This window comes from Passer montanus, unplaced genomic scaffold, assembly GCF_014805655.1.
Source record: "Passer montanus isolate IOZ18808 unplaced genomic scaffold, ASM1480565v1 scaffold116, whole genome shotgun sequence".
NCBI classification, from domain to species: domain Eukaryota; kingdom Metazoa; phylum Chordata; class Aves; order Passeriformes; family Passeridae; genus Passer; species Passer montanus.
This window is the reverse complement of record NW_024358278.1, coordinates 1489367-1514965: the sequence shown is the minus strand read 5'-3', so window position 1 is coordinate 1514965 and position 25599 is coordinate 1489367. Positions and strand designations below refer to the sequence as shown.

At 45.8% G+C, this 25599-nt stretch overlaps 1 protein-coding gene across 1 annotated transcript; it reads left to right on the top strand.

Annotated features, from left to right (window-relative positions):
- Nucleotides 1-1326: 1326 nt before the first annotated feature.
- Nucleotides 1327-8707, top strand: LOC120496484 (A disintegrin and metalloproteinase with thrombospondin motifs 1-like). Its single transcript, XM_039696972.1, is given in 10 exon segments — nucleotides 1327-1750; nucleotides 1753-1812; nucleotides 2051-2397; nucleotides 2866-2998; nucleotides 3379-3546; nucleotides 3761-4047; nucleotides 4274-4460; nucleotides 4560-4735; nucleotides 5521-5696; nucleotides 5928-8707. Coding segments are annotated over 10 exon segments (2709 nt in total). The 3' UTR covers nucleotides 6679-8707.
- Nucleotides 8708-25599: the final 16892 nt, after the last annotated feature.

The window sequence follows — 25599 nt, the reverse complement described above, 5'->3', positions numbered from 1 at the left end:
AAAAGCCTTAGGGTTATGAGATTTAGTGGCATAAATGGGACGTTCCATCCCAAGAAAACAGTGGATACATAAAATTTTAGAAAGATTTGCCCTATCCTGAGGTTTTGCTCCTTCTGTTTTCAGCCCCTGAGTTTCATACTTGTATTAAATGATGTGTTGACAGACACAGAAGCATCTTTGTTTAATTGGGAAGCCCAGGAGTTGTCACCAACAGGTACACACATTCTGGTTTTATTCACACATTTACTCACCACTTCTCTGCCCTCCTCCTCCAAAAAGGCCTCCAGAAGCAGAAAGCTGGGGCCGTGCACATAAAGAATTAAGGGGATTAGCAGCACCACCATGCTTGGGTTATGGCTTCAAAGCAAAACATCAGCTGCACCTACGTAAACGCCTCTGTTTAAGCGACTGGAAAGGAACCATTTCTCAGAAGTACAGGTGCATGACCGGCTGCAGCTATTAGGGCCGACAAAGGGCAGGAATTGCTTGGGAAGGGGGGGATTAAAAATGAAAAAAAAAAATTAAAAAAAATAAGTAAAATAGAAGGAAAAGCCACGAAGGCGAGCAGGGATGCGTCCCCTCAGGGGTCGCAGGGCTCGGCCAGCGGCAGGTGGACGCTCCGGAGCTCCGGGCGCGGGGCACGGACCCGCAGCGCATCCAGGCGAGATCCAGCCGGGCACAAAGCACCCCAGGGGCAGGCAAGGGGAGGCAAGGGGCGCGGGCCAGCCCGCTGCGGCAGCCGGGGGCCGACCCCGGGCCGTGCCGGTGCCGTCCCGCCCCGTCCGCGGCGGGGGCCGCCCGCGGGCGCGTTACGCACGCAGTGATCTCAGCGGCGGCAGCGCCGGGCTGGGGGCGGCACGGCCGGACCCCATAAAGGGCGGCGGCGAGCCCCGCTCCCGCACTCACCCCGCACGGCGGAGGCGGACGGGCCCGCGGCGCTCCGCTCCGCAAAGGACGGGAGGCTCCTCGGCGCCCTGGAAGTGCAGGCGGGACCGTCCCGGGGCTGCCGGAGACTCGCCGGAGCGTCCTCCCCGCCCGCCGCCGCTGCTGCTGCTGCTGCTGCAGCCCGGGAAGGCTGAGGAGGAGAAGCGGCAGCCGGAGCAGGACAGAAGACAGAGGGACGCAGCGAGGGGCAGCGCTGCCCTCGCACAGCCGCGCTCCATGGGGAAGCCGACGCCGCCTCTGCAGTGACCGCGGGACGCGGCTCCCGCGCGGTCCTCCGCCGGCAGAAAGACTCAGACACCCCCCAAAACCTGAAAGCAAAAATCCCACATCTTCCATATCCATTCCTATATAAAGTGAAATAAAGAGAGGAGAAGGGCTGCGATGAGGAGCGGGGGGCGGCTGCCGGCGCTGGCGCCGGTGCTGGCGGCGCTGCTGGGGCTGTGCAGCGCCGAGCGCCGGGCGCTGGTGCTGCCGCGGCGCCTGGGCGCGCCCGGCGCCCGAGAGCGCTTCCGCCTGGAGGCCTTCGGGGAGCGCCTGACGCTGGAGCTGGAGCCCGACAGCAGCTTCCTGGCCCCGGACTTCACCCTGCAGTACCTGGGCGGGCCGCCGCCGCCGCCCGAGGACGACCTCTCCCGCTGCTTCTACTCCGGCACCGTGAACCGGGACCCCGGCTCGGCGGCCGCGCTCAGCCTGTGCGCGGGGCTGCGCGGCGCCTTCTCGCTGCGCGGCCGCCAGTACCTCATCCAGCCCGCGCCCGGCACCGCGCACCGCCACGGCCCGCACCTCCTGCGCCTCCGCGGCGCGCCCGCTGCGCCGTGGCCGAGGCGGGGGCCGGCGCGGAGGGGCCCGAGCCCGCCGAGCCCGCAGGTACCGTGGGGACGCCGAGCCGCCCTCCGCGGGGACGGGGAGGGCGAGGGCGGGGGTGTGGCGGGGATGCCCGGCCGCTGCTTGCCCCGCGTCCCGCCCCGAGGTGCCCACCTGGGTGCGGGGGTGGCACAAAGCAGGGGTGCGCATCTTGAGTGTCCGCGGGTTTGGGCTTCTAAACGGTGCTCTCTTGCTGTGCTCACCTGCGCTTTCCGTCCCTGTGGTTTTTTTTTTAACGCAGAAACGAGAAGCAGGAGGAAGAAGAGGTTCGTGTCCAGCCCCCGCTACGTGGAGACCATGCTGGTGGCCGACCAGTCCATGGCAGAGTTCCACGGCAGCGGGCTGAAGCATTACCTGCTGACCCTGCTCTCCGTGGCCGCCAAGCTGTACAAGCACCCCAGCATCCGCAACTCCATCAGCCTCGTGGTGGTGAAGATCATGGTCATCTACGAGGAGCGCAAGGGCCCGGACATCTCCTCCAACGCCGCCCTGACTCTGAGGAACTTCTGCAGCTGGCAGAGGCAGCACAACCCGCCCAGCGACCGGCACGCCGAGCACTACGACACGGCCATCCTCTTCACCAGGCAGGTGAGGGACACCGAGTCACATCCAGCCCCACGCCCACTGCTCCCTGCCCCCTCTGCCGGGAGACCTCCGAAAAAGTGGCCAGAGACAGCCGTGTGTCACCACAGCTGCAGAGAGGCAGGCTAAAAATTAGATGAGCTGCTTTTTGGTTTATTCTTTTTTTTCGTTTTCTTCTGTTTGCACCGTGTCTGGTGAGGCTCACAGTTTGTGCACTGTCTTTGTAAACTCACAGATTGTGCACTGTGTTCCTGCCTCATATATTTTTAGCAGATTTCAGATGGAAATTATGCATTTCGTTTCTACGTGTAACCCTCGCCTATGTTCCAGAGACAGATTTTTGCCATCATACCCATTGAAGTGCTGAATATTTATGCTCTTTCCATAAGTAAAGGCAAACTGCCAGGGCTGGATGGCTCTTGCCAAGGTTAAGTCTCTGATCTGATTAATAATGAAACTGCCTTTTTTTTACAGGACCTGTGCGGTGCCAAGACATGTGATACTCTTGGGATGGCTGATGTGGGAACAGTTTGTGATCTAAACCGCAGTTGCTCTATCATAGAAGACGATGGTTTGCAGGCTGCCTTCACAACAGCCCACGAATTAGGTACTTGAAACTTTGCAAAGGCATTCCCTGGGATTAATTGAAGCCAGCTTGATGCCGTAAAGCTCAGCCTGCACCTCCCCGGAGCAGTCGGGAGGAGGCAAAGCCCTGTCTTGGAGCAGGCTTGGACTCGGGAAAGCAAATCCGGCCTGCACAGCATTGTCTGCAAGAGCTGTGTGTGTGCCTGCAGAAAAAAAAAAAAAAAATTAAAAAGGGAGAGAAGATCCAGTGCCATCTGCTTGAAATCTGGGAGCGTTCAGCTTCGGGTTATTAATTACAGACCAGGCTATGCGCAGCTCTAGAGCAATATTTAAAATACTCTTGGTAAAGCGTAGCACAGACTTCCTAAAGTCACAGACTTTGCTTTTCTCCTTTTCTCCAAGGCCACGTGTTTAACATGCCTCATGACGATGCAAAGCAGTGTGCTGGCATCAATGGAATGAGCCGGGATTTCCACATGATGGCATCCATGCTCTCCAACCTGGACCGCAGCCAGCCCTGGTCTCCATGCAGTGCCTACATGATTACAACATTTCTGGATAACGGTCATGGTAAGGTTATTAAGCTTTCCATTCATGTGGCGTTTGAGCTCTTGTGCTTTACTGCTTTGCTTTTTTTATTTTTTTTTAAGAGTGTTTCTGCTTCAGCGCAGACTTAACCTTTCGCATGCTGTCAGTGAATTTAGAAGAGCAAATGCAGTTCCTTTTTAAAACTGACCCCGCAGCATCGTCTGACTTTTTTTCCTTTTTCTTTCAACTTTTCCAGGGGAGTGCTTGTTGGACAAGCCCCACAGGCCCATCCAGCTCCCTTCAGACCTGCCTGGCACGCTGTACGATGCCAACAGGCAGTGCCAGTTCACGTTTGGAGATGAGTCCAAGCACTGTCCCGACGCAGCCAGTACGTGCACGACGCTGTGGTGCACGGGCACCTCGGGAGGGCTGCTGGTGTGCCAAACCAAACACTTCCCCTGGGCAGACGGCACCAGCTGCGGGGAAGGGAAGTGGTGCATGAATGGCAAGTGTGTGAACAAGACTGAGAAGAAGCATTATGATGTAAGTAGTGAGAAAGAAATGGGTGCGCGCTCAGGTTTTGCAGAGCCGCGTGGAAACAGGAGGGATCTGCTAAGTGGGGTTGGTTCAGTGCTAATGAACAAACCTGGGCCAGGTTTTTTAATGAGCTCGGGTGGGTAAAAATGAGCATGATGATGGCTTTTATGGTGTGGTTTTTGTATGGATTTTCCTGTATTTAACCCGTGTCCTGCTTTTGTTGTCGTTCCAGACGCCGGTGCACGGGGGCTGGGGCTCCTGGGGGGCGTGGGGCGAGTGCTCCCGGAGCTGCGGCGGGGGAGTGCAGTATTCCTTCCGGGAATGCGACAACCCCGTCCCGAGGAACGGGGGCAAGTACTGCGAAGGGAAGCGGGTGCAGTACAGGTCCTGTAACATCGAGGACTGCCCCGACAACAACGGTAATTTTTCCCCATTTTTGACAGCCAGGGTTGGTGTGCTGTGGAGGAAGAGCAGGACGGAGATGATCTCATGGCCACCTGTCTTTTCTCTGCCTGCAGGCAAAACGTTCAGGGAGGAACAGTGTGAAAAGCACAACGAGTTTTCCAAGTCTGCCTTTGGAAGTGGACCTGCAGTGGAGTGGACACCCAAGTTTGCTGGTGTGTCTCCAAAGGACAGATGCAAGCTGGTTTGCAGAGCCAAAGGAACAGGATACTTCTTTGTTCTGCAGCCAAAGGTATTTCAAAACTGCACCTCTTCCAGCTGATCATGAGGGGGATTTTTATTTTCTCTGTGTGAAGAGTCAAGCAGTGTAGAAATATGAAATTATCTTTTTCATATTTAAGCTGGATTATTCCTCCATGTACAGCAGGATCATTGCAAGCATGCTTTAAGTGTTTTGGTACAATCCTTCCACCTCCTCTACCCACTCCACCCTGGTTTCCTTCCCTCTCCTTCCACCAATCTGATTGCATTGAGATAGGTTTGGAAAACTCTGAGGGATCTTTGCCAGAACATTGGTGCTTTCTCATACTGGTTACTAACATGCTGACAGCTTAAAATAAACACGAGGAAAAATGTTCATCTTGCATAGCTACTTGAATTCGCTGTCATCAGATGGTGAGAGCCAGGAACTACCAGGGCGATGACACAGAGGGTTTTTGTGGAACAGCACTCCTAGAAATAAAGGATGTGCTGAACAGCATTAGAAGCATCACTGGCAGTGTGCTTTGAGGACAGGGCTGCCTTCTAGTGACACTAGAAAGCAAGGGGGCTTCTTTTGTATGAGATCAGTAAACAGTAGGTTTTTTGGGGGAGGTATTAATGAAAAGTGAGATTGTTTTCTCCTCTTACCATGGCATCATTTTGGCAAGTGAGAAGACTGCCTGTGGGCTGCTCTGGCTTTTAGTTTCCAAAGCCCTGAAAACAACAGGTGCCATGGGCTTTCCACCCATCCATATTTTGCGTCACACCATTTCAGAGCACCGTGCATGTTGTAACCAGGCTCCTTGTGTCCCCAAGGTGGTGGATGGCACCCCGTGCAGCCCCGACTCCACGTCCGTGTGCGTGCAGGGACAGTGCGTGAAGGCCGGCTGCGACCGCACCATCGGCTCCAACAAGAAGTTCGACAAGTGCGGCATCTGCGGGGGCAACGGCTCCACCTGCAAGAAGGTGTCTGGCACCCTCGTTAGAGCCAAGTGAGTGTGGAGCTGCTGCTCACCTTGTCCTTGTCGGGGGAAGCTCACCTTGTCCTTTTGGGTGGGTTCATGCATTAACAACAGGGCTGCCACTCACCTTGTCCTTGTGGGTGGGATTCATCCATTATCGAGCTAAACGCCTTGACTTCAGACGAGGTTTAGTCTTGGGCTGGGAGGCTTTTTCCCCTTTCCCTGCAGAGGACTCAGTGTTTCTCTCTTCTCCCGGGGCAGACCTGGCTACCACGACGTGGTCACCATCCCGGCGGGGGCCACCAACATCGAGGTGAAGCAGCGGAACCACCGGGGCGCGAGGCACGACGGCAGCTTCCTGGCCATCAAAGCCGCCGACGGCACCTACGTCCTCAACGGCGACTACACGCTGTCCACGCTGGAGCAGGACATCACCTACAAGGGCAGCGTGCTGCGCTACAGCGGCTCCTCGGCCGCCCTGGAGCGCATCCGCAGCTTCAGCCCGCTGAAGGAGCCGCTGACCATCCAGGTGCTGACGGTGGGGGACCTGCCGCAGCCCAAGATCAAGTTCACCTACTTCGTCAAGAAGCCGGCGCAGCCCGGCGCGGACAAAGCGGCGGCGGCGGCGGGCAAGAAGAAAGAATCCTTCAACGCCATCAGGGAGATCATCTCCTCGGAGTGGGTGATCGAGGAGTGGGGCGAGTGCTCCAAGTCGTGCGGCTCGGGCTGGCAGCGGCGCGCCGTGGAGTGCCGGGACCCGCGGGGCCGGCCGGCCGCCGACTGCGCCCGTGAGCTGAAGCCCAGCAACCTGCGGCCCTGCGCCGACGTGCCCTGCCCGCAGTGGCAGCTGGGGGACTGGTCCCCCTGCTCCAAGACGTGTGGGAAAGGCTTCAAGAAGAGGTTGTTGAAATGTGTCTCTTCCGACGGCAGCGTGCTGCCCCAAGAAAGCTGTGAGCCCTCCAAGAAACCCAAGCACCTGATAGACTTCTGCAACGCCACGGACTGCAGCTAGAGAGGGCGGCTTGGGAGAAGCTAAAACTTTTTTTTTTATTATTATTATTTTATTTTATTTTTTTCCTTCAGACCAGTGCACTGAAAAACACAAAAGAGGGCTAGAGGCAGCACCTGTGTTTTCGCGTGAAAAAGTTCATGGTGAAGATCCGTTGAGGTGGGACAGTGCAAACAGCTTGAATTGGCTTTGCATCCCAAAAATCCCCTGCCAGCTGAAAATTGGATGGGATAGCAGACCCATGTCTTTCATTTCTCTTTAGCAGATAAGGCCCAAAGGCATCAGAATTGCCTTTTTTAAAGTGTTTTATAAATTAAGCCAAATGTGAGCAGTGAGACACATTTCAGCAGACATTTTGGGGTTTGGTTATTTCTCCCTTCTTTTGGATTTATCTTGTGGTACTGATCAAATCCCCATGTGTAGGAAGGGGAGGGAAAAAGATAGCTTAAAATAATTGGTCAGGGCTTACCTACCTCACAAAAGGCAAAAAACAAAGATTGGAAAAGGAGCTTTAACTATGTCATTCATGGCTGCTATTGTTTCAGAGAATAGTTTTATATAAAAATAAAGCCATATTCTCTACCTGTCAAGAGTAAGAAATACCAAGAACAAATATCAACTCCACAAATCACTAGAATTTCATATTTTTTTTAAAGTACCTTTATGTCATCCCAATGTGCCTGTCCATTTCTCTCAGCCACTCCAGTGCCATTGTGGTGACATGTGTAATCCAGAGGCTTGGAAAAGTGGAAATCTGAGTCTGAATAGTTGCTCTTTGTGCCTTCTGCATACCTTCCACTGGCTTTTCTGATTCCAGCTTGGTCCTGCCTTCCTGCCAAACAGATCCATGGAGTGTGTGAGCATTCCAGTCGTGCTTTCACACTCAAGCCTTTGGCCTTACCCCAGCCAATGGATATTATTTGAGTTAAAAAGGAAAAAAAAAGCCCCATTATGTATGGGAGTGTCCTCTGTGGCCTCTGCTGGGTTTTAGAGCTCAGTCACTGATCAGGTGGGAAGGCAAAGCTGAGGGATAGCAGGTCCATCCACAGCGAAACGCCAGCATTCACATCATTGAAGATTGTGCCAGTCCATAGACCATGAGAGAATATGGCTTTCCATATGTATATAGTAAAATATATTACTATAGATTTTATATACTTCATAAGTATTTTATATTTCTCTCCCTTCTGGGAAGGGTTATAATTTGTAATAAATGCATATAATGAGCATATTTATTTTTATACTTCTTGTCTAATGTGATCTTCTAAGTTATCGCTTTTTTAAAAGGACATATAACAAGGATAGAGTATTTATACAGTATAATATGTTACTAGAGGTAATAAATGAACCCTATAAATTTTGGAAATGGAGTGTCTTTATTTCACTGGACTAAAACCAGTCCATGGAGCAGAAAGAGCTTGGAATCTGAAGAGAATACTAAGCAAAAGGCAACTAATTACCTGTGTTAGTGAAGAGGTTTGGAAAACTCTCCCCATAATGTCACACACCACCTTAAAAGAGGTAATTTTGTATTTTATTACTTAACCACTAACTCATCTATGCCAGAAAATGGAGTGCAACCATACTGATGCCACTGGCTGTAATAACAGCTTGGGGAGGGAGCAGCGCTGTCAGGCGTGTTCAGAACGAACAAAATATGTACAAAAGCAGCAGTTTTGCCTCACTCTGGTGGGAAAGGAGCAGCCAAAAGCCAGAACCATTCATGAGCAGTCAGAGGTTTCCCTCACCAACTCCTGGAGAATTTCCCTCTCTAATTTTTTCCTGAGGCTGCTTTTGCAAGAAGCACTGTGTGAATGAGCTGTTCTAACATGTTTTATGATGTTAAAATGGATCCTAAACATCAAGAGCTGATTTTTGCTCCCTCGTACCTGATCTCATCACCACTGCAGTCAAGAGAAAATCTTCTGTTGGGCTCCATCGGATTTTTGCCATGGAATTTGAGACATCAGTCATTTCTGGATACTTTTGGCTTTGTGTCATGTAAAAATCTATTAAAACTTCCTTTGCCAAAGTTTGGACTCTGCAGAAATAGTTCCTGTTTTATTCTATGGATAAAGTCCTGGCCCCTCTGAATTTCAGAATTCTCATCACATCACACTTCATTGGGCATTGTTTGAAGTGCAGAAATGCTGGGGAATATTTTATTCCTAACATTATTCAGGAGGCAGCCAATCCCTTTCTGGTTTTGTAAATAGTTCTTTGTAAATACAAGAAATAACTATTTATTTGTGTCTATCGATATGTATGTGCATATACATTTCATTCACCACCTAGGTTAGAAAATAACTGGGAGTTTGAAGAGAAGTTATCCTGGAGCCTGCCAGACTGATGAGATGGGAAATTGTGGTATCTGTGCTGGGTGAGCACTGTAAATGGTGTCATTAGAAAATGTGGAGTAGCTCATTTCCTCTGGCACTGTTAAAATAATCATGTCATTTGGTGCTTGAAATTGTCCTAGCAGTAAATGGGAAAACCCCTCAAAACTCACTGAAAAGTCAACATCTCCAAACAGTGGAGATGTTTCAGGGAAAAGTGACACTTTTGCTTTTATCATTTTGACATCACAAGTGAGTCAGCAGATGCAAAGGGATGTGATTTGTTGAATTTTGTAGGACAAATAGGGATATTTTAGACAAAAAATCTTCACCCACTATCTAAGGTAGGGAATAGAGAAGAAAATACAGAGAAATTCAGAAAGGCATCATCAGACAAATAACCCGGGCTGCCAGAACCAGAGTTGTGGCTGGGCTGTGCTCATCAGCTCCCTGTGAAATTGCTCCCACAGCTCATCCAGCTGGGAAGGCTCCTCAATCCCTGCAGGGGCAGACCTGCCTGCCGAGCACCCTTTGGAGCAGAGATCCTCCTGTGGGATGTGGCCACTGCCTGCTGAGCCCTCCAGGCAAAGGAGGTGTAATTAGGTGAAGTTTTATCCCTAGCAAAGGTCACCCAAATACAGCCGAGGGATCCAGATCCCATGGACATGTCCAGGCTTCAACAAGAGTGCAAGAGAGCCCTTAGCTGGAATATTTGCATTTTGCCCCGTTCTGCACAAGCAGAGCTCTGTGTTACAACATGTGGAGGCAGAAGGAGAGCAGCCCAGGAGATTGCAGGGCTGGATGTCCCCTACGTGGTGATCTATCCCATGCTTTCCTGGCAAAACAGCTCCAAACATTCCCTCCTGCCCTATATTCCCCCTCAGAACACAAAACATGGACAGAAGTGTTATAGATGAGTAACGAGAAGATTGGCTCTCACAATTAAAGGATTAATATTGTGTGGATATTAAAATAAGCTTTATTGGTGTATACTTCTTGTGGGGAGATTGCACTGCTGGATGTCCCTTCCGTGGTGATCTATCCCGTGCTTTCCTAACAAAACAGCTCCAAACATTCCCTCCTGCCCACATTCCCCCTCAGGACACAAAACAGGGACAGAAGGGAAGTCAAAACACGGTTATCAGGTTCACCAGTGGTGCTTGGAGCAGGGTGTTTTGACAAACATGGGTACCCCAAAGCCTGGGGCAGCAGAGGGATTGTTGTGGAGATGAGGAGTTGGGTTTTACAGCCCCCAGCAGGCAAGAGGGACTTGTGCAAAAAGGATTTCAGCTTGGGTAAGAGAATTGCAGTTTCCTGCAGCCCCTCTGCCTGGAAAATGTACTTGACAGCATCCGTGGGATAAAGGATCATCCTTGGTCCTGCTGCAGCCCAGGACCAGCAGCTGATGAGATTCCAGACCCCTGGACAGCACCTAAATTTAAATATCCAGAAGTTTCTAAATCTATTCTCTTTAATATGTTGTACTTTTGTGTCATAGTGCTGCAAATCTGAATTTCTCCCATTTTATGATCTCTCACAGATATTCCAGTTGGAAGTTAGTATTTTCTCCAGTATTAGCTGCTCTCAGCTATAAGATATTTTCCTGCAAGCACACAAAAAGGAGCTGCATGTTCCAAGAGGAGAGTCATATGGTAGAGATTATAATCAGGCAAGCTGAGAGCAGTGACCATTTTAATTGTGCACCAAATATATTTTTTGCAGTATAACTAAGGCAATATGCCTGTCCCAAACAATTTCAATGTCTGCTGCCACTTTGTGCCATTTCTCATGTACAAAACTGGGGATGAAATCAGGGATGAGAAAACAACTGTAATTCAAACATTTTTATTAAAAATTTCAATTTGATTAAACACAATTTAATTAAAGATTCTAAAATATTAGAATATTTTCTAATTTGTTTTTTCTAATTGAATACCTATACCCATTTTAATTAAAGATTCTAAAATATTAGAATATTTTCTAATTTGTTTTTTTCTAATTGAATACCTATAGTGGCTCAGGACAGCCCTGGTTAAACCTGAGACCAAAGGAAAATTTGCCTTCTTGTGTTTAATCTGAGTCTTAATTACATGTTTAATTAACCCCAGAGGTCAGGCTTTGGTGAGAACATTTCCATACAGATGAAACTGTGTGAGGAAAAGGGAAGAGAGAGGGAGAGAAGAGGACTTTTGTGGAACTTTGAACTGTGGAAATTTTTGAAACAGATAGTGGAGATTAGATTTAAGAATCAGGCCTGGGCAGATTTAGAAGTGAATTAAATGCAGTAAAAAGTCCATCTCCTTTTTCTCTCCCAGTGAACCAGCACACACATTAGGGAATATACTAAAATAATGAATACTGGTGTTTTCCATTTCTCATTATCCTCCTGCTGGAACAAATGCAAAGCACAACGTGGAAGCATAGAGGGGCTCAGCTGCCTTTGATGAATTTAAAAAAATTTAAAAGCCCTCTGCACATGTTTCCTCTTCACTCTTTTAATTTATAATTTTATTTATTTGCACTTTTAAAGGCATAATAGCTGATGTCAGCAAGGAGAGCCCCCAGAGCAACAGCTGCCTGGCAGACAAGAGGGTCAGAGGCATTAAAAAATATAAATGTCAAAATCCTGCATAAAATAATTTTAGAGTCTGGTCTAAACTAGCAAAATCCAGGCAATTCAGAGCTAATTCTTCCATTTGCATAGGGACAAAAGCTTTCGAGTATTGAGAGGGATGTGTCAGCACTTGAAGGAGGAGATGGAGATGTTGGAAACATCAGCAATCTGCTGACATCACTTTGGGGTTTGGCAAAGGAGCCTCTCTAGCCAGGTTTCCCTTCCCAGCTCCAGGAATTTCCCTGGGGGTGCAGGGCTGTCCCTGAGCCTAAGAATGATCAAAACCCACCCCAGCCCTGCAGTGAACCTGCTCTGGGCTCGGAGCTACTGCAAGAATTGAGTGTTTGGCATCACTCATTATTTGGAAGCCCAGATTCACACACTACATTCCCTTGAGAAGGTAGGTTTTTGTGGAGCAGAAAATCTGCTTTTATGGGTGGTAAGGACACAATTTGTAAGAACAGAGAGCAGCTCCCAGTCATGCAGCTCAAACAGCTTTGTAAAGGACCTTGCTAAATCAGGAGGGGACAATTTAGTTTAGGCTTAGCAGAGTTCTGGTTTAGTGGCCTGACCTGAAGAGGAACACTGTCAGAGAGCAGAAAATGCAACTTCATAAAGTAACTTTACTTTTTTTGTCCAGGTGTTTTCATCTGTCTGTTCTGAGGGAGAATCACTTCTTTTTTAATGTCACTGATGAAGGAGGGACCTTTAGCAGAACCAAGTTGAGGGGTGAGGTTTGACCTGGTGTTTCCCAGACAGTCCCACTGGCCTGTCGTGGGGCTGTGTGGTGGAAAACAAAAAGATGCTGGATTTTTTCAGCACCAGGAGAAACAGATCCTACAGATCGCATTCAATTTCAGCTGAACGCCAGGAAAGTGCCTCAAAGGATGGAAATAATTTGTTGCTCAAGACCTGAGCTACTAAAAGATAAAGTTTGGCACATATGTTTTTGGGGCTCCTTAGCTTTGGGGCGAGGTGCTCAGCTGCTTTTTTGACACAATTCACATGGCCACGGGTTTTTCCTCAGTATCCTGAAGGTCCAGTGGCCGAAATCTCCTTCATGCTCTCCTTCAGTGGAGCCCGATGTGTTTTGTAGCCGGTTCTCTTCTTGTCTCACTGTGAGAGCTTGTTTGCTTTTTTGGCTGGGGGCTGTTTGACAGACTCACACAAGACCTGCCCGAGTCAGGCTTGCTCTTAAAAGCATTGCTGGCATAGTCATGTCACTGAGAACACGGGCAGGAAAAGCACAACTCCATTTGTTATAGCTGGAACAGCAAAAAATCCTAATGAAGATGCGTTTACACTGGCCCAAACCCTTTATTCTGTTCTGGGAGCATTCTGAGCTGTACCTACAAGGCAGTTTAATTAGCTGAACTGAATTAGATTTGCATTTTCACATGGACAGGAACAGCTTCACTGGTTAAAGGCGTGTTGGCAAAGGCAGAAAATTAAATATCATTCTTTCTTGTGTGCTTCAAAAAATTAGAAATCCTCTTGGGAAGGAAAAATCCTGCTTTTGGGAAGGAAAAATCCTGCTTTTCCCCCCTCCTGTCAACCTACAAAGGAGGGTGGGTGTTACATACCTTCTCTAACATATATCCACTGCCTTTAAATATTTGGGCTGTCAGAAATATCAGAACGTTTCAGGAACCGAGTAGAACACGAGGTTTGCTGATGCCTCTGCCTTAATGGACATAGATTGTCACAAATAAGCATCCAACACCCTGGAGAGTCAAAATTTCACCTCACTTGCCACTGGAGCTGGCTGGAGACAGTAAAAGTCACCCCACTTGCTCCTCAGCAGGGTTTGGGATGGAAAAGATGAGGAAGCCTAAGAAGAAAAAGCACATTTAGCAGCACTTTAAAATCCGAGAATGGCAGCATTGTTTGGGGAAACAATAAAGGCTGGGTTTAAACAATTAAATGTCAAACAAATGCGAAGTCTGTGTCGTGCAGGAGCAGCAGTTACAGCAGTGTTGTTTGAGCTGAAATTTAACATCAAGCAGTAACCATGGGCGAGCTTTGTTCCCTAGCAATGAGATGTCTGCACATCACAGATGCACAACTCCAGAAAACTGCCAGATTACCGGATTACTCCAAGGAAAATTTCGCAATGGCCTTTGATTCCTTCCTGATGAAGTGATTTTCCACAACACTTTGCTCTCTGGCAGATGAGGAGAGACTGGGGAGTGAAATGCATGTGGTAGTATTTCACAGTAACAATAAATGCAGTCATCAGTGTCTCGATTAAGGAATCCAGACCTGTGGGCACACTGATAACAGCAAAGCTTCCTGAGGTCAATGAAATTCACTTTATAAATGGAATAAGATCAGCCCATTCACCTTTGCAAAGCCATAGCAAGGAGATTTCAGCCCAGAAATGCTGAAATCAAAATTATGACTGGAAGCACTTATGGAGTTCGAAATATTCCACATTCCACAATCTGCTCCAGTTGTGTGGAGGGCAAGGATGGCACAGCAGGGGGAAAAAAAACAGGGGGAGAAAACAGAGCAAGGATGGCACAGATGGCAAAGCAGGAAAATGCAGGGCAAGGATGGCACAGCAGGGGGAAAAAAAACAGGGGGAGAAAACAGAGCAAGGATGGCACAGATGGCAAAACAGGAAAATGCAGGGCAAGGATGGCACAGCAGCAGGGAAAAACAGGAAAATGCAGGGCAAGGATGGCACAGCAGCAGGAAAAAGCAGGGAGAACACAGAGCATCCAGGGCAGGAGGCTGCTGCACCTTCCCTGCCCACTCCCTGCTGATTTTTTAATGTGACCCAGGTGGCAGAGCCAACGAATGTGCCCTGGAAGAAAAGCCTGGCTGGCTGATTAGGAGCAGCTGGCTGGCTTTGGAATTGGACTTTCTGTCCCTGTGCAGCTCTTTGTGCTCATTCCAGGCCCGTGTTTGCTGTAAGTGACGGGGTTAAGATGTTTTTGTGATGCACTCTGTGATTACTGAATTTCCTGCCTTTTGGGTGCTTACCTTTAGTGCCTTTGTTGTTCTTTTGCGTGCGTGCTAAGTGGCGAAATGATGCTGTTGGGTTGGAGATGAGGAGGTAAGGGTATTAATTGAAGTGGTTTTATCAGAAACTTTGAGAGCAGGAAGCTTTCCTGTTTTGTTTGAAATGTAAATATTGTGCAAGGCTGCAAACATCAGGTATTCTTAAAAGCTGTTAGCAGGTGCTAAAAGAATTACTGGGGATTGTAACGGCTGGTAAAGATAATTTACCTCTTACGGTTTACATTAATTTATAATTAATCTCGGTAGTGGCGCAAATAAGGAAGCATTTTGTTTTTATTGTGGCTTTTAGTTTAAAATGGGTGAAGATGATTTTTGTCACGTTTTTCCATGGCTGAGTAGGCCTTTCAGATATGCTGGGCTCCACGTTAGCAAAATGTCCTTGTGCTATTCAAGCACAGGACCAGAGCATTAGTCTGCCTTGGTATTTGAGGCATATGATCTTCTTCTTCTCCTCTATCTTTCTGCTTGCTTTCTTTTTGTCTTTTTCGTCCTCCCATAATGAAAGTTGCACTTTTCTTGGGCAAAGAGTGCTAAATAAAGAGGTGTGAGAGAGAAAATGTATTTATTTAAGGTGAGAGAACGTGACAACAATTTCGAAGCAAAAATTCAAACTCCCTGGTGAGATTAAGGATGAGTGTAATTTTAAAATTATTGAGATGCTGTTGTCAGAGCAGACGAATTAAACTTTCATTTTTTAAATTTGCATATTGATATGACTTTTGATCACAGACTGGCTGGGGCTGGAAGGGAAGCAGGGGTTCCTTAGTGCTTCTCTGCTGTTGAAGATCCACATGGAGCAGCATCCAAATCCAACCTCACAGGAGGGATTGAGGCCTTGGGAGGGAGGAAAAGCTAAACCAAGCATCCCTCAGCTGTTCCTGCGTGGAGAGCAAGGCAAGCACTGCACTTCAGAAAGGGAGGAAAGCTGCACAGGAGGTATTTAGTGATTTAAGGTATATAATTATTGATTTTATTTATTTAATGATTTAGGTATTTAATTCTCTTCCTAAACTGCACTTCTCAGTTTCCTCAGGGAAGAAGGATGAGTGTGTTAGAAGGAGAGAGAGGTGTAGAAATTCAGACTATCAGAACTTCTGCCTCTCCTCTCTCTTCCTGGGGCCACGCTGCTCAGGACTGGTGGGACAAGCCAAGTTCAGCCAAGCAAATCCCAAAGTGCCAAAACTCCGTCCCCATGTCCCTGGAGCCCATGTCCTCCCCCTGGTGACCTTAAAGGTGCGGCCTCAAAGCAAGGGAGAGGGAAAAATGGCACTGCAGAAAGCCTGAGAGCAGAATTAGGGTGTCAATATCCCCCTTCCCTCATCCTAATTCAGCCAAAGAAATAAAAGGATCCTTTTGGAAAGGACTCAAAATAAGGCTGACATTGAAGGAATGACCTTTCCTTTTGGCTGCATGACTGAGGTGCAGTGTTTGGGGCTTGTGGATTTTCAAGAGCTGGCTGATTTGCATAGGCACAGAATTTCTTATAAGTGGAGCTGGCAGTGCTGCCAAGAGTTACAGTTTTGCCAAAAACTTCCCTTGTAAAATCCTGCTCCTGCTGGGGTAAATTATTTTTCAGTGCTCTGAAATTTCTTGCATCGAGCCTCTGTCTCAGTCAGTGAATACTTGAAGTTTCATTTTACAGTTATTGGTGTGGTTTCTTAACATGTGTGGAAAAAAAAAAGAAAAAGAAGTAATCTATTCTCAAGACAATTGTGTCATGATGTCCCAGAAAAAGGATGGAGCTGCTGGGGCTGAGGGAGGAGACTGAGATTTCTGTAGCTCTGACCAAAGCCTAGATGCATTGAAATGCTCTACAGTTTAAAAAAAAAAAACAACTCTAGAATTTAGTAAAATGAGGATAAAAGACATCAATTTCCCAAAGCCATCTGCAAGGATTTGTTTTAAAACCCAGGCTCTGAAAGGGCCCAGGTTTAGGATGGCTCAGTTACAGTCCCAGACATGAAATGTCCTGCTTAAACTAATGCCTGCTCCAGAAAGATTTATTATTATTATTACTATTATTATTATTATTGCAAGTGCTGGAAGGATGATTTTACAATATTTTCAGTCTGTCAGTTCAGTAAATCAGTAAATATTTGGTTTTATTTCTTACAGTTGCTAGGCTCTAGAAGAGAGATTTTTTTGCTCTTTGAGGTTGTAAAGGACACAGGTGGAAGGGAGAGGGGAAGGACAGAATTAAGAATATTGAAACAGGTCTAATGGAGAGAATTTGGCCAGTCCCACTGTTTACCATGGATGAATACCTGTGGTCCTCTTAGTCCCAGAAGAATCTCATGGTTTATCTGAGGTATTTTTCCTGTGCAAAACAAGTGCAGAGGTTCTTCCCCTAACAGAGTGGGAGAGGAGAAAGCCAATTCTTTGGGGAAAGGAACTTAGAATTATTTAATGTATATTTTGTTGGGGTTTTTTGATAATGAGAGCAGGAAGACCACAGTTTCAGGAGGTTTTATGTGAAGAAAAATGCTTGTCTTTAAGGGAACTGCTGGAATGGTCAGCAGAGATGGGGCCTGGGCTGTCAGAACCCCCTGGTGTCTGCCCAAGGTCCCTTCAGCTGCTCACCTTGCACAGTGCCACCACTTTCCCTGTGAACCCTCCCATCCCTCCTGGTGACAAACGGGTGCAAATCAGTGTCCCCTAAAAGAGAACAAGGCCAGAGAACAGCTCCAGGCACAGCTCAGCTTCGCTGTGGCTGCTGTGGGGCATTGTTCGAGGCACAGGAGAGCTGCTGTGCCCCACAGAGCCCTGCTCTGTTCTCAGCACAGCCCGGCTCTGGAGCTCACTGACAAATAACTCCTTTTATTCTGCACATCTGGGGGAAGGGCTGCTTCCCCTGCTGGCCACATGCCTGCTAAATAAAGCCCAGAGGAAATTGGTTCTGCGTGCTGCTGTCACAGAGGTGAAGGCTCAGCAGTGACCCCTGGCCCCCTGAACTCCAGGCACTGGATGCTCCACCAGGCTGGCAATGCCAAATCCTTGCTGTGCTCCAGAAAAGCCATGGCCAGCCAGGTTATTCTTTAAAGGGATTAGCTGGCAAATGAGTTATAGGGGACCAGAGTCCTGCTTTCCCCCCCATTCCCAACAGAGGTTGGGAAAATGCAAAGTAATTTAATTTTTTTTTTTAAATAGAGATGCTAGAGTGCAGAAGCTAAACTCTAAAATTATACAACAAGACTATTTTTGACTAAATTTATTCATCCCCATAAAACAACCAATGGTCAGCTGTGAGGCAAGCACGAACTGTGCTCTAAGGACAGGTTTTGGTGATGAATGATCCAATTAATCAGACTCTTTTAAACCCCTTTTTTCACTCCTGATGAAGCACCTGGGTGCTCTCCCAACGTGTCCTGTGACAAACCTGTCAGAGAGGGCTGCAAAGAGAGAAAAGTCCCATTTCAGTGTGAATTTTGGGTAGTGTTTGACCCTGCAGAATGTGCTCAGACACAATCAGTGTACCAGGGAGGACAGGAAGAATTCCAAAGGAAATAAAAGAAGCACCGAAGCACTTGTGGCAACTCAAACCTCTGATTATTTAAGTACTTTGGGACCCATTTGCATTTAGACACAAGTAAATACATTGAAGGCAAATAGAGCTGAAGCTAAGCCTTTGTATAAATTTTGAGATGATTGGGTGTGTGTCTCTATGGGGTTACTCATGAAGCTGGAACTGCTAAGAGAGGAATTCTGTTTCATTCAATTTGTTGGATGTAATTTGAATTTAATAGTCTTCAATGAAAGGAGGTAGGAAATTGAGGAAGGGAGTGTCTTGTTTGAACAAATCAGAGATTTGGTTTGCCTCTTCCTGTGCAAATTTCCCTTAATGCTGGATATTAGCAAATTGTTTTTCCTGCAGAGAAGTGTGAAGAAACAGAAAATTTTAAAGAGGTTATTTAGGGAAAATAAATATTGAAATCCATAGTACAAAAGCTTGTTGAGATGCCTGATTTTAAATGTCCTCAGGTCTTAAAGAAAAGCAAAATCGTGTTTTATACATGATCCTAAATCCACACCAAAGAGACTCAGGGACACACATTATTAGTCATTGCAAGTAATCCAATAGGAGCTGTTTGCTTTTGTGTAATTGGTGATAAATTTTACGTATATATGTAAAAAGTTATCCTATTCTAGGGAAAAAAAATCTAACTTATGCAATTGCTGTAGAGAAATCTGAAGTTCTCGTGTCCTTCTCAGCCTGTCCTTGTTTTTGTGGGTATTAGTCAGACCTTAAACAATGATGTTTTTCGTCAAAGATAAGCTCTCAAGCAAACAGGAAGAGGGTGTAGTAAAAAGTGAACATAAACCGTATACTGGAACTGCTGGAATCGAAAGATTTTATCAGCCTTTTCTTTTTTATTATGTCTGTATATTGCAATATATCCATCTATTGTTTTTTTTTTCTTTCGTTGCTGTGCCCTGGCACCAGGAAATTGTATATAACACAGGGTATCTTTGTGGCCAGGCAGAAAACTGTTGTGCAGAAATTCTTTAATTTGCATGGTGAATTTATGAATTCCTTTATGAATTAGCACAGTTTGTGGCAGATACAGTTGACTTGAAAGTGATGGCCTGTGGAGAACAAATATCACAAGGAAAATCAGTTTTCCCCCACATTTATCCGGCCTAATAGCAATGAAATTTTTTCCTCTGTGTGTTTTTCATGGACTTTCTTACAGTAAAAAACCCTTCTGCAGTTACCATGTGTGATGTGAAAGCAAATCAACTGATAAAAAAGCAAATCCAAAAAAACCTGGCTGCTCTGCAGAAGCATTCACTGAACCCCTCAGTGAGGCAGATTTTAACTGTGGCTTTCCTGTACCAAATTTGGATACAGTAGAGCAGACCAAAATCCCCCAGAGGTTAGAATTCATTTGGCCCTCTGGAGAAATTGCTTGGGTAATAGAGACATTCAGCACTTTGCCATCTCTTAATTTGCCTCTAATTTTGGCTCACCCTGTTTCTCTCTCAGCAAAACTATGCAATCTCCTGGAAGCTTTTTAATTTCCATTCAAGGCAGGCTCTGTTGCAGCCTCTTGCTCTGAAGATGAAGCATGAATGGTAATACTTCTTTTGCCTGCCTTTTTTTGTGTAGATTTGTATTTTTTTCTAGGATTTATCCCGTAGTGTGTGCAGCTGGTGGCTCCACAGAATTGTTGCATAAATGGAGCCCTGCTCCTTCAGCAGGATGCAAACATCCTGCTTCCAGCAGCACTGGAACTTGCTTAAGTCACAGGCACCTAAAAAATTGCATTAAAAACTCGTCCCAGAAATGTTCCCTGCCTTAGGTGGCTGAAAGCTGATTCCCTGTCCTGTTCTGCACTTGCCCTTTTTACCTCAGTGGGAATCTCGTGCTCCCAGCAGTGTCTGGAGCCGCTCACCTGGGTTCTGCTGAGCTCAGGATTATTTTGCTCCCAAGGATGTGAGAGATTTGCAGAGCCAGGGCAAGTCCTGAGGTCAGACCTCGCTTTACCCTTCATTTTCCAGCAGCTGCTTCGTTGTTTTCTGGAGCTTGCTGCTACCCCTTTAAAAACAAGCATCCCAAGAATTTTCTTTTGAAACAGGCTTCCCCTCTCCAAATCCAATTATACTCTTTCAGCTGGGTCATTTTCAGCCCCTGCTGCATTTTTGGTTCTTTGGGGCTTTTTTTTTAACCGAATTTATTAAAAAACACAGCCCTGCCATAGGGAAAGTAAGGACAATTTTCACCCTGCTGATTCCCAGCTCTTCTCCAGAGCCCCTCCTGGCTCAGGTGGGTTTGTTTTTTGGGTTTTTTTTTTTTTTTTTTTTTGTTGTTTTTTTTCCCGGAAACCAGGGCAGGGCAGACAGAGACAGCTCCCCCCAGCCAGGCAGGGAATGTGGGGCTCATCCTATGCAGGACATAGATTGGACCACCCAGGGATGGGCAGCAGGGGAATCTCAACAGGAAAAAGGAAAAGGATTCAGGATGTGGAAGTGGGAAACCAAACTTTATCACTCATATTGGCTGAGATAAAGGGGTGCATTTTATTTTAGCAGTGACAGGAAAAATTCAGCAGGCTGTGAAATGACACACCAGAGCTGCCATCAGAATTTTGGAACAAATAATTTCGGTTCAGAAGGAATAAATACAGAACACTTTGTTAACAAACAAACAAATAAATAAATAATCTCTACAGCCAATTCTATACAATTCCCCCGCCCCCCAAGTGTTCCTGTTGTAGCCATGTATAAAGACCCTCTTGTACTGGGCAGTGAATGGGGCCAGTAATGGACCACATTGCCTTCTTGAAAAAAACTGAACATCTGTTCTTAGAAAACATTAGGATATTTCCACATGCAGTACAACCAAATGCATTCCTTAGCTCCAAAATAAAGTACAACAGCCCAGGGTAATTTCTGTTATCTGCTGTTACCGGGGTTTAAACGGGGATTATTTAACACAAACTTGTTTTATTTTAATGAACCCCTCCAGTTCCTCTTTCAAACACCTCTTGGTGTCTGGTAGCCCTGGGTGTGAAGCCCTGCCAGCTGCCAGGGGTGAGCAGGCTGGGTGCAGGAGGACGTGTCACTTGGGAGGATGCCACTGCTCTGCTCAGGTGTCTTTCTGCTGGAGCACTCGGCACACGCTCCTCGTGGGACATTTTGCACTCAGTGCTGCACTGCCCAGCAGAAACAACGGAACAAATCGAGTGGAGGGGCTCTCAGGAGAGAAAAATGCGTTAATTTTCGCTGTGAAATCCCATGTAAATTTCCTAAACCGCACACAGCAAGGGAGGGCAAAGAGCTTTGCTTCTGACAGCTCTCAGTGCTCCTTACTTTCAGCACAGCAGCCAGCAAGAGGCTCAAAGTTCATAAAACGCCTGAATCTGGGTCAGGAAATATTTCTGCTTGTTGCAAGCTGATTTCCCTGTCTGATGTGTGCTGGAGGTGTTGGGAACAAGACATCACTGCTGGGTCATTGCTCTCCCTTCTGAAAATGAGCTCTTAGGAGTCCAAAAAGAAAATTCTGGGCCGTGGAGAATATCCCTGGCACTTTCTCCTGCTGTTTTGCCAGGAAAAAAAATCTGTGTTCCTTAGCATTTAACCCTTCTAAGCCTCATCAGTTATCAACCCAAGGAGAGTTAGCAGCTCAAGAGTTCATTTTGTACAGCATTTATCTCCTGAGCTTAAAAAAGCACCAGAAACCAAGATTTACAATGCTGTTGTCGGGATTGATTCCCTTTTTATAAATTGCAAACAGTAAATCAGTCTCATGTAACATATTATGTCATCTAAACAGCTATTTTGCTTACACTGTTTCTTGGTCCATCTTGGCTCTTTGGTGATTCCAATCATATAAAAATGCTCATGGCTTGAAAAAGTACAATTTTCAAAAATCTCTATTTAACTCTGCAAGAAATGCTGCTGCATGCGGGTGGCTGCACATCATGTTGAAACAGGTATTTTGAACATAAGGGAGTTAAAAGTTGATGTTTTTAAAGTATTTTACTTTTGATTAATAATATTTTTAAGCCAAATGATGTTTTTAAAAGCTGGGGCATGGAAATGCTATCACTTTGGGCATTTTACCTCTTCTCCCCTTCCCCACTCTTGGATATGTCACACAAAATCTGAGTTTGACTCAGTCCCTTCGCTGGTGAGGTTAAAATACAACACAAGTGAGCAGTGCAAGCAGCCAGGCTGCACCTCAGCAGTGCCCAAGGACAGTCAGGGTGCTGTGCATGGAAAAATCAGCTGTCCCAAGAGTGAGGAGGACACTCCAGGCTCGCAGCTGCCCTGCTGCAGCTCATGGAGTGCTGCCTTGTGAATGGAAGGAGAGCTGTTTGCATGTGTCTGTGTGTCTGTGGCAGGGCTTTTGTTTATGACTCTGGTCACTGTTTCCATTTCAGAAGAAATAAGATAAATCCTTTTGACATTCTAGCTCTTTCTGCTCTTGGCTCCAACTGATGGTGAATAATTCAGGTTTGGCAAAGGGTTTTGTCTGCCCTGAAATTGAAATGTCTCAATGTTTGCTGGTAAAATTTGCCAACTGTAGTGTGGGCTGCAAAGGTTTTTACACATTTCAAACCTGAAGAAAAGCTTTTTTCTTTTGTCTGCCCTGAAATTGAAATGTCTCAATGTTTGCTGGTAAAATTTGCCAACTGTAGTCTGGACTGCAAAGGTTTTTTCAAACCTGAAGAAAAGCCTGTGTGGGTTTGTTTTTTTTTTTTCAGGTCTCTATTGTTCTAATAAAACATAATAATCTCTCACTAAGGCTTTCTACCATTATAGATCACTATGGTTCTCTAACTACATATAAATCATATTATACATTACTTTATTTCTTTCCAGGTCTCTATTGTTCTAATAAAACATAATAATCTCTCACTAAGCCTTTCTACCATTATAGATCACTATGGTTCTCTATCTACATAATAAGTTATATTATACATTACTTTATTTTCATTTATTACTCTTTACCTGCATGTGTAACAACGTGTAATATTTTGGATGTGAGTGTCAAGAGACAGAAAGAACATTAAGACCTGTGAATGTTTTTCAGTGATTTGTGGGGTTTTGCTTGTTTGGGGTTTTTTAAATGGGAAAATATAGAGGACAAGTGTTGGAGCAGATGCTCTGGGTTCTTAACTTTGCACTATAAATACTTCTAGATCAAAGAAAACCAAAATCTCTTTTTGAGACAGAAAGGTGGGGAAAAGGAAAGGTAACTATTAATGTGTAACACCTGGCTGAGCAGCACTGTGGGTGCAGTTAATAATAACAGAGAGCAGGTTCAGAAAGGATCCTCTGCTACAGCCAGGCCAGGGCTCTGTCTGAATAATCACTACCAGTGCTGGACCTTCTTTCTCTGAAGATCTCTTTCTCTGAAGCTATTTTTAGCAAAACAATCCGAATACAGGATATTTGGTAAGCATCATGCATCCGGTGTTTATCAAAAATAAAAGCTCCTGCATGATTTGTGAAGCTATAAATAAAGCAAGAGGTTCCTGTGCTTTGGAATGTGCATTGTTTGCTCGAGTGGCTGCACAAGCAGCTGGGCAGCCCCAGCTCCCTCAGCAGGGAGATGCTCCAGTCCCGTCAGCATCCCTGCATCCCTCTGCTGGGTGCACCCTGGCAGCTCCGTGTCCCTCCTGCCCCGAGCACAGCAACATGAATCAACTTTAATAAATAAACACAGCGCCGACACGCACAGAAGACACATTTAAACCAAGCTTAAATTTAAATTTGTTCAAAAATCCAGCTGGTTTTTGACTAGTGACGACAGCACATGTACAGCATCACTGCAGGGCAAAGTTCAGGGTCGCACCACAGGCTCCGTTGCTGCAGTCAGTGATTAATTACATTTTAATTACATTTTAACTAAATTTTAATTAAATTTTAACGACATTTTAATGACACTTAATTACATTTTAATTAGCTGAGGAGTGCTGGTGCGGCCCGCGGCCGCCAGGGGGCAGTAAGGGCACGGCACCCTTATTTCTTCTTGAAATTCATTAAAAAAGTGTCAATAATGAGCCAAAAACCGCCTGCCCCTCCGAAACTTCTGCAAAAAAGGGTGGGGTTTTGGGTTTTTTTGGTTGTGGGGTTTTTTTTGGGTTTTTTTTGTTTGGGTTTTTTTTTTTTTTTTTTTTTTTTTTTTTTTGGTTTGGTGGGTTTTTTGTTGTCTTTTGGGTTTCGTTGATTTGGTTTTGTGCGTGTGGTTTTTTGGGTTTTTTTCTAAGCTTAGCTGATGTAAAAACAGTAATTAATTGATGTTATTAATCAGTACTACTGTACATTCAGATTTGGGTATTGACTGCATTAGATGACAGCATTTAATATTCCTTTGATCATCTGGGAATGTGAAGCTGTTTGTTACAGCTATTTCTTTAAAACTCTGTGTTTCTTAGTCATACTGTAGTTATACTGTACACAAATGCAAAAAACCAATTTTTTTCCTCCTTTCTCTAGTTCTGATCTCTATCTATCTATCTATCTATCTATCTATCTATCTATCTATCTATCATTTATCTATTTACCTATTTATCTATCCAGCAAGCAAACTGAGACTTTTTTTTTCATTTCTTTGCTTGAAATTCTCTGCAAAATTTGAGGTTTAGGTATTCAGGCATGCATGATAACAAAAAATGTAATTTGATACGTGGTAGCAGAATAATTGGTTCCTGCTTTTTGTTCAGGCCATTGTCAATTTGCAGCGTTGGTTTTAGGGGTGACTTTGGGTTTTCTTGGTGGTATTTTTTTGTTGTTTGTTTATTTGGGGGTTTTTGTTTGTTTTTTTTTTTTTTTTTAAGGCCACTGAAATGACCACATGCAAGGGGCAACTCATCCTGCTGCAATGAAAGCAAAGAAGAAAACAAATTAAAGCTAAATAAGTCATGTTGCCTATGCTGTTGGTGTTCTCTGATTTAAATACTTTGTTAGAAAGAGAATAATAGTGCCTATTTAAAAAACCCCAACTGAACAGGAACTATGATCTGATTTTTCAAGGTCTGGGATTATTTTTACTTGGGCTTTTTTTAAATTCTGCTTTTTTATTATTACTAGGTTGTGGGTTTTTTTTTTTTCTTGCTATTTTCTTTAAGGCAGAAAAATATGAAATTTCCTGATCTTTGCAGCTGTAGAAGATACTGGCACATCTCTTTTATAATATGATTTGTTTCAGCTGTCTGAGACTCAGCTCCTAAATTAAAACCCACCCATTACAGGCTGGATTTTAGAGAGCTGATGAGTTACATGAATCACCTGCTGAAGACACCTCGTTCTCCTGACTGCCTGCAGCTGGCTCCTGGATAAAATGTGCACTCTAAACACCTGGGGCGAGTTTCAGTTGCTTAAATATCCAGTCCTCAGTATATTTCAGATTTTTTGTTCCTTGCGAGGGCAGTTTGGAGCTGGCAGATCACGTAGGACTGGTGGATCCATCTCTGAAGCTGCAGGTAGGAACCCAAATTA